Source organism: Chelonoidis abingdonii, chromosome 4 (assembly GCF_003597395.2).
Source record: "Chelonoidis abingdonii isolate Lonesome George chromosome 4, CheloAbing_2.0, whole genome shotgun sequence".
Lineage (NCBI taxonomy): Eukaryota > Metazoa > Chordata > Testudines > Testudinidae > Chelonoidis > Chelonoidis abingdonii.
Genome location: NC_133772.1, coordinates 37,398,286 through 37,410,688, shown reverse-complemented (window position 1 = coordinate 37,410,688; position 12,403 = coordinate 37,398,286). Strand labels below are relative to the sequence as shown.

Genomic DNA, 12,403 nt, shown 5'->3' with positions numbered 1-12,403 from the left:
GGGAGCATTCACATACGTTTGTTTGACCAGACAAACGGAATGCCTTTTCTGGCATCTGAAACTTTATTTTCATAAGTCACCTTTCATGGACCCCTTTAAACACCATATGGGGACCCCCCAGGACCACAGGTTGAAAACCACTGCTCTAGGGATAGGATTTTCAAAAGCAGGAGAACAAATCCCACTGACTTTCAATGGGGCTTGTGCACCTCAGTCACTTAGGTGCTTCTGAAAATCCCACCTGGGCATTTCCTTCCCACTGTTCAAGGGCTGTTTTTACTCTTTATTCTCAGATTCACAGCTCCCATAGGATACTGCATTATGCTTCTACTGTTCAACTAAGCCAGACCCATGGACTTGAACATCAGCTGCTATTCAGTCTCTGGCTCTGTCCATACTGTGGTTAAACTCATGATTGCAGCAACTATGTCTAAGAATGACTAGGAAAGATTTTCAGAGGCCCAGGACTCTAACACTCAGTGACTTTCAATAGGACTTAGATGCCTAACTTTGGACCTTTGAAAAAATCTTTCCTTCAAGTCTATCATTTAATTGCTAGATAGCTCCCTGTGAACTTCTACATCAGATCTCTATTAGATCAAACAGTCAATCATTTAGGACACCAGTTGATATCACTGGATTCTGCACCAAGTCCTTAATGTCAGCTTAACATCTATGGAGACTGAAGTCCCCTATTCATCCATAGCACAGGTTCCACAGCAAGTAAAGCAGCAGCAGTTTCCCCATGCTTACTCTAGCTTAGACCTGGAAAGTCTATCTTGAGAGGCTCCATGGTATCTTAGCTAAGAAAACTAGCCAGGTTGCCAATTATGTGTGGGAGAGAGATGGATACTTGCCTTTGGGAACTGAACTGAGAGAGTGCTAAGTTAATTTAACATAGGCCTCTGCACACCATCAAAATGTTACAACTTCCAGTCACTAGCTGCCTGAATTGGCACTAATGACCTAGAGATGAAAGAAAGTTTATTTGGGATGAATTTGATGCATTTTAGTGTCCAAGGACAATCCATGTTGTCACTACAGAAATTCCCACCACATAAGTAGGCTTATACTTGGTTTACAAGTATCAGAGGGGTAGCATGTTAGTTTGGATCTGTAAAAGCAGCAGAGAATCCTGTGGCACCTTATAGACTAACAGACGTTTTGGAGCACTCCAAAACGTCTGTTAGTCTATAAGGTACCACAGGATTCTCTGCTGCTTTTACTTGGTTTACAAAACTCTGCTTTGCTATCCCAGGGCTAATCCCAAGACACTCAGAAAATGAAAACCCTACTGTACTCTACTGTATCTTTATGAGCAGAGAGAGTGCTCTTTGTGCCAAATTGCCTGATGGTTCCGTAACACGGAGATATACCCACTAGTTCAATGCCACGAATCTCATTTTTTATGCTGTGCAAGCTAAGGAAATGTGAACCCAAACTACAAAAATTCAGTCACAAATAATGTCACAGCTATTTCAGGAAATACTGTATAAGATGTTAAACAGTGTATTCCTCAGATGCTATTTGGGGTTCCCTTCACCATGCTAGTCCTAAAAATACAAAGGGAAATTCAGCAGTCCCCTAAGTGTGCTTGGGGTGGGGGGATGACATTGTTTTTTTGTCTACAAGTCCACTATGCCAATCTAGATCTTCTGGGTTAACTGTCCTCCACTGGCAGATGGAGACTGTTAATTTCTGTAGTTCATTTACACATACTGTTCTCTAAACCCGTCAGCTGAAAATGATTAACACACTAAGAAGTTACAGTCTTCAACCATGAGGCTACCACTAAACACAGGGATAGAAATCATGAGAAAAAACAGACAGATACTCTCTTTGGACAGCAGGCCAGATGCCCAGGATAATCATTCAGGGGAAGAAAAAAAAGATTATGGTAAAGGACAGTTTTATCTTCCTGTGTTGAGCTCCATCCCAATCAAACCTTCAGGATATCACAGGCAGTTGGAATTATGCATGGGAATAAAATAGTTGTTTAAAGAACCCACTACCTACTGTATATGCGGCTTCTGAAGATAACTAAAGTTTGTTTTCCTCCATGTTTACTGTCAAAGATGAGTCATTGGAGCTCTGTGTACAATCATCAGGCCTTCCAATTAAACACTTGGAAGATGAACTGTGCAAGTCAAGAAAGAAGTCAACTCAGGAGTGCTCACTTTTAGCTGGATCTACTTACGGTGTTGTAAACGGAGTATGCCGAAAGGACCTGGAACAATGCTTGCTGCCTAGGTAGAAACAAGAGGACGTTAAGATTGGATAGCCTGAGGAGCTAATCTTGCACTTCAACAAGTATTTCACAAAAAGCAAAGGTGCATTTTACCGTAGCTTCTGCAAATTCCTCTGCTGAAACTATGCAAAACTCAGAGAATTACACCAGGTACACATTACACCTCTTATGGCAACAGGGCTTGCCTCTCTTTCCCCAATGGAGGAATACCACCAGAACAACGAAACAGGGCTAAACTATGCCATCAAACCAACAGCTCCATCAAGAAGACAATGCACAAATATATTGGCTTCAGCACCCTTCCATCCATTTTTTTAAGCAGTCCAGTTGGGCTATAAAACTCAGAAAACCACCACCATCTTGGTTTATTATGAATATTTCCTCTCACATCTTCAGTGTTGGCTAAAGAAGAACTAGGGTATAAAGACACAGTGCAACTAGTAGAGGCTTAGCAATATGACTCCCATCAACACTAGTGGGTGCTCTATAGCTAAAATCCCTTCACTCCCAGCCTCACCCAAATGTGTGGAATATGTCACCCCTTAATGTTGTCGGTGTTTCTGCATAACTGCCTCAGAAATAGCGCAAATATTTTTCTGTGCAACCAGGCGGGGGGAAGGGGGTGAGAGAGAGAGAGAGAGAGAGAGAGAAAGTAGATTATTCAGTATTGTAGCTGGGTCGGTCCCAGGATATTACAGAGACAAGGTGGGTCAGGTAACTCATCCAGCTTAAGCTTAATAAGTAGCGGACAGATATGTAAAACGCCAGTGCATCAGTTGCTGTGTAGCAACTTCAACAATTGCACCTACCAAAGGTTTATATTTTCCTTCCATGAATGCAGCTATTTTCTTTCCCCTTTGGGAGGCAGGGGAGCCCTGTATCCTTGCTGGAGCCCTGAATCCTTGCTGGAGCCCTGAAGATGTATCCATTTCCCCCCGCACACACACACTTTAACTCCCTGGTTTCTTTAGATTCTGCATTGCAGCCTGGAGCCTCCTAGCTACGGACTAGCAGTCACAGAAGAAGAGGCACTGACTGGGCATGGAGACCAAGCAGCCCTCTCACCGCTAGACATGGTCTGTCCAAGTCAGAGGTGTGCTGACAGAGGGACAATGCTGCTGAATGTGTGGTACCTGTTTGGAAGCCTGCACTTCAGCCCTGGGGCTACCAAACTGATACGCGTGTGATGGTCAGTCAAGTGATCAGACAGAGAATAAAACAGATTCCCAATTATGGACACTGTGGAACCATGTATCCAATACTCACTTGACCCCGTAGCGTTCCCGGAACATGATGTGGTTTCGAAAGGTGCGGTTTACATCTAAGTCTATCTGCTTGATTTCTGATGAGAAGCTCTTGGCTTGTTCTTTCATTTTCTGGATGGAAGTACGGGACAGAGAAAGGAAAGCCATTAAACAGCCACATATATCACCTCTAGAAATAGAGCATTTCAAGAGAAGAGACCTCATCATTCCAGAGAGGGAGCTCAGAACCATCATCAGCCAGCCTGTAACTCGTCGGTATTTAAACAATAAAGCAACAACAGAAGGAGAGAAACACATGCAGACTTGGAGAGCGAGCACAAAAATGCAGCCTGTCTATGGATTACTAGTCTTGCTTCCTCCCCAGCATGTTTATGAGGCTGGGAGAAGGGAAAAACATCCTCAGGAACATTTCCATATGTCTCTCTCAATGCTACTGTACTCGTAACAGGCAGCATTTCAGGCTCATTCATTTCCGACAAAGTGAAATCAAGAAGCTGAGATTTTAACAAGGTCTGGTCCCTCCATTGCTGATTCCATTACTATGAAAAAGTGTGGAAGTGGGAACCTGCACCTGTCTATCAGACATGGACAAGAGACGTCTTCTGCCTGTTAGTTTGCCATTGAGAGCAATGAGTCTGAAGCCACTTAACCCTCTCAGTGCCGTCGCATGTGCGAGGTACATGCAGACACTGTTCTCATTTCTGTTCAGGAGCACACCAGAAACATATAGAAACTGTGCTAATCTGTGCAGAGGGACACAATCAGGTACATCCTGAAGTGTTGTTCATAGGAATTTCTATTAAATAAATCCCACCACCGAGACCTAATGTGCACAGGCAGTGCAGCAAGGCTTGCGCACTACTTTCCTTTAAAGGTTTCTTTATTATTGAATTATCCCTGAGAAAAGATTAAGCGGTACACATCATTGAAATCTAGAATAAATCCTCTATCGCTACCACCAATGCCAAATCTGAGCTCCCGAACATTAAAGATTTCTATCAAGGGACCACGTCAGTAGGTTTTTAGAATGGATTGTTTCTACTCCGATCTCCAATGCATACACCATGATTCAGTGGATCAATAGTTGCCTATGAAGCTCTTCAGGACAGAGTTTGTGTTATATTTTGTCTTGTAAAGCACCAAGATGGCTGTTTGTGCTTAGAAAAATAATGCATATTAATACATAGCTCATAGACCAATAGCAGAGAACCCTAGGTATTCTTAGCCTAGATGCTGTGCGGTGCATATTTTTATGGTCTAAGCAGCTCCATGATTTGATTGCTAATTACAATTTCCCTCCTCCTCAGAGAAACAAAACCATCTTAAGCCTATTAACCCCTCCTGGGGCTTTTTTTGAGTACAGATTACTCTGAGCCTTGAAGAAGGGTTCTGGCTTGTCCGCTAGGGATGGGGCTAAGACTAGTAAACTGGTACAGTTAGGAATAAAAGTTAAAAACATAACAAGAGTCCCTTTTTGCAAAGAGATTTGCTGGCTTATTCTCTAAGCCACATTCACTGAAAACAATGGTGGCATTGACTAAAAGAATTGATGCCTCCTAATGCTCAGGGCCCATCGTATTTGAAGGAAACCCTACTATATGCTCACCTCACCCTAATACAGGATTCTTGCTCAAGGCGAAAACCCTTCCAGCCCTTAACAAACATGCCCCATGGAAGAATTACTAACCAGCCCCAAAGGTGGCACTCAGTTTAAGTGTGTGCATGCAAGAAAGAATCACCAAGCTGTAGATAAGCATCTGAACTCATTTATATCACGTAGATACCAGTGGCAACCACATAATTGTCCTTTTGTTCTTTAAGTCCCTGAGGCTATTTAGTGAATGAAATGTTCTGCCACCAAGTTTTGGAGCAGCCTGAGGTGTAACTGCAGGTTAGAGTGCACACGACTGAACAATGATGCCATACTGGAGCCTAGCACGAGGCTCCTCGTTAACCTACAAGTGGGAAGCCTCGAGTATCAGTAATAGATATGCAGATGGATGGTAGGGAGCCACTGCTTTAAAGATGTTTGCAGATCCAATTTACCGTATCCATAGGTTGCCATTTCCCCTAAAGCTGGCACATCAATTTGAGTTTTGGCTAGAAGAGCCCATCACATCCAGAGCTGGCTTCAGACTCATTACTGACTAGCAGCCCTGATCTGCCTAATAGCAACTCAGGCACTGGCTGAATAGCATGTGGGTTTTTCATCCTCCGCAGAAAACGCTCAGAGGCGATTGTGACCTTTACATACTGGGTGCTTGTAGCAGTAGCATTAACTCTGAACTTGTAACTAGGTTTGTGAAGGACACACTGAAACTAGGGCCCGTACAGAGTTATTGCCTGTACAAGCTAAGGGAGAATGAAGGGAAGGAGCAGTAAAATGTGACGCTTAGGAGTGGTTTAGTTTTCTAGCATTAATACTACAAATATCCTTTCTTGCACCCTATGGCTTCTTACATGTTACAAAGACGCAGGCTACACGAGGCACCCTTACTAAATACACTAGGGCACTTTGGTTCAAGTTTATTAACCTCCTATGGGTAGCTCACTCACTAAAGGAACAAAGTAACTCCAATGTAATCAATGTTTCCTATTAGCACAAAAAAACATTTCAATCTCCACTGATTGGGGAGTCCCTTAAGAGGCCACACAAAGAGAACTAGAGCTGACCCCAGAGCCACCCTTAGCAATGATTCTGACCTGCTAAAACAACTCCCCTTTCACACCCACTCAGGTATAATTACGAGCTGAATGCACTTGCTCAGAGACTGCACTTGTTCTAAGGAGCACCGTGTGCTCAGTGAACAGAGCTGCCTATGGTACAGTATTTAGTATGCGAAGCAATCCTAAAGCCAAGAAGAAAGCCACTAGCATGTAAAAGAACAAAGTCACAACATTTTGGGATTTGAATGGCAGATACCTTGCACTAGGCCCTGAGCTACTGTTTCAATCATGAAGGTTGAATCATAGAATATCAGGGATGGAAGGGACCTCAGGATGTCATCTAGTCCAACCCCCTGCCCACAGCAGGAACAATCCATAGACAGATTTCTGCTGTAAAGATCCAGATCCCTAAATGGTCCCCTCAAGGATTGAACTCACAAAGCTGGGTTTAGCAGGCCAATGCTCAAACCACTGAGCAATCTCGCCCCTCATTAGCTCTACGGACTACAAGCAATGGGACTAGGTTTTCATTTTCAAGTAATTTGTGGACTTCTGAAGCTGGATTGTTCTGCGCAGCTGCACTCTCTTGTTGAGCCCTGCAGATGTTTAAGCAGACAGAAGAATAGATGCCACTAGCTAGAAGTGCCGACTGTAAAACCGACTTGACTAGTCCCATTTCATAAAGCTTTTAAAAACAACTGGCAAAAGTTACAGATCTGCACTTCTTTCCTCTGGCAAACTCCCACTTTTCCTCCCCTCTTGCAGCTTTAAAGCCATCCTGGTGAGGGATAGAAACGTGATGGCAAAAGATGCATGGGAGATAGGTATAACAGGCCAGGGGAGGCTCTGCCTCCAGACACCTGGTTGCAAGTTTGGCAGGTGACATTTTTGCTTTATTATGCCTCATGCTGGTTCCGGAGTGACCGAGGAGGCAGTTTGTGCTATTGAGCTTCCCAGGTTTATCAGTAATCTCCTTGGACTCCAGGGAGATCACTGATGAACCCAGGAAGCAGAGTAGCAAATACCGCCTCCTCAGCCACCCTGGAACCTGCATGGAGTATATCAAAAGCTCAGGTTCTTCTTTGGGAAGAGACACTGTTACACTGTGGCTTTTCCAAGGTGTCTTGGGGCCGGGGGAGAGAAAGGGACAGCACAGCTGGCCTGGGGCTCTTCTGGGAAAGTAGGGAGGGGCTTGGCCAGGGCTCCTCCGGACAGGTGGGGGTCCTCGACATCCGAAGCTTTGGCTAGCCTGGGACTTCTCTGGCCGGGCTGGGGGGGCGGGGTATGACACTCGAGGCACCTCCGGGTGGAGAGGAGGATCATTGTTTCAGCAGGAGGGCTTGGGGGCAGGGGTTGGGGGCCAGGCAGAAGGGGTAGATCTGGGGTCTGGCCTCCCCAAAGAGAGGCTCCACCCACCACCAATGTATCAGAGATCAAGTTCCACCTATGAGTCATACTCCTCTCATGCTCAAACTCCCTCACTAGCGGCTAACATAAAGAAACTTGTAATACAAAGATCCAGGTCAGTGCAGTAGCTTCAAAGGCACTACATCCAAATCTAAGGCCATCATTGCAGATGGCATTCAGCCCTGTGCCTCACGATCACAGCAGATAGTCCTGGTGCCACTTTGGGAAGTGCTGTAGTGGTAACACAGGACCATGGAAAATTGGCAAGAGATACTGATGTCCCCAACAATAACCAACAAGTGTTAATCTGCATGGAGAAAGATAGGGAAGGAATATCTAAAGGCGACTCAATGCTGTCTTGACAAAAATCAGGGCTATTACCTCGACCACGTTGGTCCATTTGGGGACCAACGTGAACAAGGACAGCGAGGTATCAAAACTTACCAAGAAAGAGTATCTTGAAAGATAACGTCTTGGCTAGGAGGTTAGAGAGACTTAGCCCTGGCCTACACAAAGGGGTTAGGTCGAATTTAGCTGTATTAGATCAATTTTATAATGAACGTGTCTACACAACCAACCCCATCCTGTCCACCTAAAGGTCTCTTAAAATCAACTTCTGTACTCCTCCCCAGAGAGGGGAGTAGTGGTAAAATCGACCTTGCAGGGTCGAATTTGGGGTAGTGCACACACAATTCGATGGTATTGGCCTCCGGGAGCTATCCCAGAGTGCTCCAATGTGACCGCTCTGGACAGCACTTTGAACTCCAATGCACTAGCCAAGTACACAGGAAAAGCCCTGGGAACATTTCCTGTTTGGTCAGCATGGAGAGCTCAGCAGCTCAGGTGACCATGCAATCCCCCCCGAATCACACATGAGCTCCAGCATAGACTGAACGGGAGACACTGGATTTGATTGCTGTATGGGGAGAAGAATCTGTGCAGGCAGAACTCCAGTCAAAAAGAAGAAATGTTAATATATATGCCAAAATTGCACGGCGCATGAAGGACAGAGGCTACAACAGGGGCACACAGCAGTGCCACGTGAAAGTTAAGGAGCTCAGGCAAGCCTACCAAAAGACAAAAGAGGCAAATGGTCACTCCGGGTCAGAGCCTCATACACGTTGCTTCTATGATCAGCGGCATGGCATTCGGGGGGGGAGGGGGGAAGCTACCACTGTCTGTGAACACCTGCAAGGGGGGAGTCTCACAGAACAGGGAGGGAGAGGAGAAGGAGAATGCACAGCAGGCAAGCAGTGAATCTGTTTCTCCAGCAGCCAGGAGCCAATACCCTCCCAAGGTGGGATCCCCGACCCTGAAGCCGGAGAAGGCACCTTTGGTGAGTGCACATTTGTAACTACAGTACAGGGTTTAAAAGCAATAGTGTTTAATGTCTGATTTGCCCTGAAGAATTGGGATGCATTCATGGCCAGTACAACTACTGGAAAAGTCAGTTAATGTTTCTGGGGATGGAGCGGGAATCCTCCAGGGACATCTCCATGAAGCTCTCCTGGAGGTACTCTGAAAGCCTTCACACAAGGTTTCTGGGGAGGGCTGCCTTATTTCATCCTCCACGGTAGGATACTTTACCATGCCAAGCCAGTAGCAAGTAATCTGGAATCATTGCAGCACAAAGCATGGCAGCAAATGGTCCTGGTTTTGGTCACATTCAAGCAACATTCAGTCTATATCTTTCTGTGTCAACCTCAGGAGAGTGATATCATTCATGGTCACTTGGTTGAAACAGGGGAATTTTTGTAAGGGAACATTACAAGGACCCCATTCGTGCTGGGCTGTTTGCACTTGGCTAAAAGGGATCATACTGGAGAATAGCCACGCAGCGGAGTGGAGGGAGGTGTGTTCTGCACATCCACCTGAAACCGCAGCCCCTCCTTTTAAATGTGAAAACCAACCGGCATTGCTTACTATGAGAAAAGAGGGTGCTGCAGTTTGAAACCATTCCCACGTTATGAAGACGTAAGAAGCCAACCCCACGTACCCATTGGATTACCATGGTTACCTCGAAACCGAATTCTGTTGTCCAGCCGTGTGTGATGTGTCACCGTACTGGCAGGTGCTCAATATAAAAGGCAAAATGTGACCTTGTACCTAAAGAATATGTGCTGTCTGCTGTGAATTGCTTGTTTCACTGTGAAAGAGTGTCACTTTTGTTCTCAGAAATGTATCATCTTAAATTTTACTGTCCCTTTTCATCCCCCCACAGGTCCAAATGTTTCTATGGTCCCCCTATCATCTCAGTTCCTGAGGAAAACGCACTCACAATGACATGTTTTCCGAGCTCATGAAGCCCTCCCGCACTGACAGGGCACAGCTTAATGCATGGAGGCATTCAGTGGCCGAGGCGAGGAAAGCATTAAGTGAGAGCGATGAGCAGAGGCAGGAAGCAATGCTGAGGCTAATGGAGGAGCAAATGCACATGATGAGCCGTCTGTTGGAGGTGCAGGAAAGCCAACAAGAGCACAGACACACACCCCTGCATCCACTGTATAACCGCCTGCCCTGCTCCCCAAGTTCCATATCTCCTCACCCCAGATGCCCGAGAACGTGGCAGGGAGGGGAGGCTCTGGGTACCCAGCCACTCCACTCCAAAGGACGGCCCAAGCAACAGAAGGTTGTCATTCGAACAGTTTTGATTTGTAGAGTGGCTACAAAAAATGATGTGGCCTTGTCCTTCGCTTCTCCTACACCCCACCCCACCTGGGCTACCTTGCCAGTTATCTCACTTTTTTTTTTTTAATTAAAAAAGAAAGAATGCATGGTTTCAAAACAATAGTTACTTTATTTCCTTTGCCAGCTGTGATCAAAGGGGGGAGGGTGGTTGGCTTACAGGGAATTAAAATCAACAAAGGGGGCAGGTTTGCATCAAGGAGAAACACAACCAACTGTCACACTGTAGCCTGGCCAGTCATGAAACTGATTTTCAAAGCTCCTCTGATGTGCAGTGTGCCTAGCTGTGCTCTTCTAATCACCCTGGTGTCTGGCTGCTCAAAATAGGACGCCAGGTGATTTACCTCAACTTCCCACCCCGCCATAAATGTCTCCCCCTTACTGTCACAGATATTATGCTGCAAGCAGCAATAGGTCTAACCTAGTCAGCAAACAGCACCAGCGAGCTTATAAATGTCCAAAGACACATTCTACCACTATTTTGAACTTGCTCAGCCTATAGTTGAACTGCTCCTTGCTACTGTCCAGGGTGCCTGTGTATGGCTTCATGAGCCATGGGAGTAAGAGGTAGGCTGGGGTCCCCAAGGATAGCTATTGGCATTTCAACACCCCCAACAATAATTTTCTGGTCTAGGAAGTAAGTCCCTTCTTGCAGCTGCTCAAACAGCCTGGAGTTCCTAAAGATGCTAGCGTCATGCATCTTTCCTCGCCATCCCACGTTGATGTCAGTGAAACATCCCTTGTCATCCATCAGTGCTTGCAGCACCATTTAGAAGTACTCCTTGAGGTTTATGTACTGGTTGGCAAGGTGGTCTGATGCCAAGATAGGGATATGTTCTGTTTATTGCCCCACCAGAGTTAGGGAACACCATTGCAGCAAAGCCATTCAGAATGACCTGCACATTTCTCAGAGTCACTACCCTTGATAACAGATCAGATCAGTGATTACATTGCCTACTTGGATCACAGCAGTCCCCACAGTAGATTTGCCACTCCAAATTGATTCCCAACTGACCGGTAGCAGTCAGGCATTGCAAGCTAGCATTGCAAGCTTCCACAGGGCTATCACCACTCGCTTCTCAACTGTCAGTGCAGCTCTCATCTTGGTATTCCTCCACTTCAGAGTCGGGGAAAGCAACTCACAAAGTTCAAGGAAAGTGGCCTTAAGCATGCAAAAGTTTTGCAGCAACTGTGAATCATCCCATACCTGCAACACTATGCAGTCCCACCAGTATGCTTGTTTGCCACGCCCAGAATCAGCGTTCCACTGTATCAACCAGCCCCACTGCTGCCATGATGTCCCAATTGCCACAGCCCATACTTTCAGGATTGTCTATGTCCATATCCTCCTCACAGTTTTCCTCATGCTGGCGTCACTTAGCCAGGTTCTGCACATACTGCAGGATAATGCACGAGGTGTTTACAATGCTCACAACAGCAGCGGTGAGCTGAGCAGGCTCCATGCTTGCCATGCTATGTTGTCTGCATGGGTAACCCAGGAAAAAAAGCACAAAATGATTGTCTGCCATTGCTTTCACGGAGGGAGGGAGGGGAGACTGATGACATATACCCAAAACCACCCACCACAATGTTTTTGCCCCATCAGGCATTGGAAGCTTAACCCAGAATTCCAATGGGCAACAGAGACCGTGGAAACTGTGAGATAGCTACCCACAGTGCACCACTCCGTGAGTCAATGCTAGCTATGGTATTGAGGACGCACTCTGCCGACTTAATGCACTTAGTGGGGACATACACAATCAACTGTATAAAATTGATTTCTAAAGATCGACTTCTATAAAATCAACCTAATTTCGTAGTGTAGACATACCCTTAGGAACCAGGTGAAGCCATAAAACCTGCCATTGTTGGGGATCCCAGCTAAAAAACGACTGACATTCTGAGCTCCATAGAGGAGTGTTGGTTTAATCCTGCAGGATGCCGTATGCCTATTGAGAGGTGCTGGGAACTCCTAGCTCCCACTGATGTGAGGATACCAACACCTCTCAACAAGAGCTCAGCACCTTGTATGTCCTAGCCCTGTACCCAGAAACTCCTCCAGCTGAATATGCAAGGAGATTCTCATTATGTATAGATCCCTATGGGTAAATGTAGGAAGAACGAGCACACT

General features: G+C 45.8%; 1 protein-coding gene across 4 annotated transcripts in view; it reads right to left on the bottom strand.

Annotated features, from left to right (window-relative positions):
• Positions 1–12,403, bottom strand: part of LOC116820747 (uncharacterized) — a 186,998-nt gene that overhangs the window by 19,934 nt on the left and 154,661 nt on the right. For all 4 annotated transcript variants that reach the window (XM_075065066.1, XM_075065065.1, XM_075065067.1 and 1 more), the window contains 2 exons: positions 3,515–3,624; positions 2,198–2,246 (listed from right to left, as the gene is read on the bottom strand). In XM_075065066.1, coding sequence (XP_074921167.1) covers positions 2,198–2,246; positions 3,515–3,624 — 159 coding nt within the window. The remainder of the gene's footprint in view (positions 1–2,197; positions 2,247–3,514; positions 3,625–12,403) is intronic.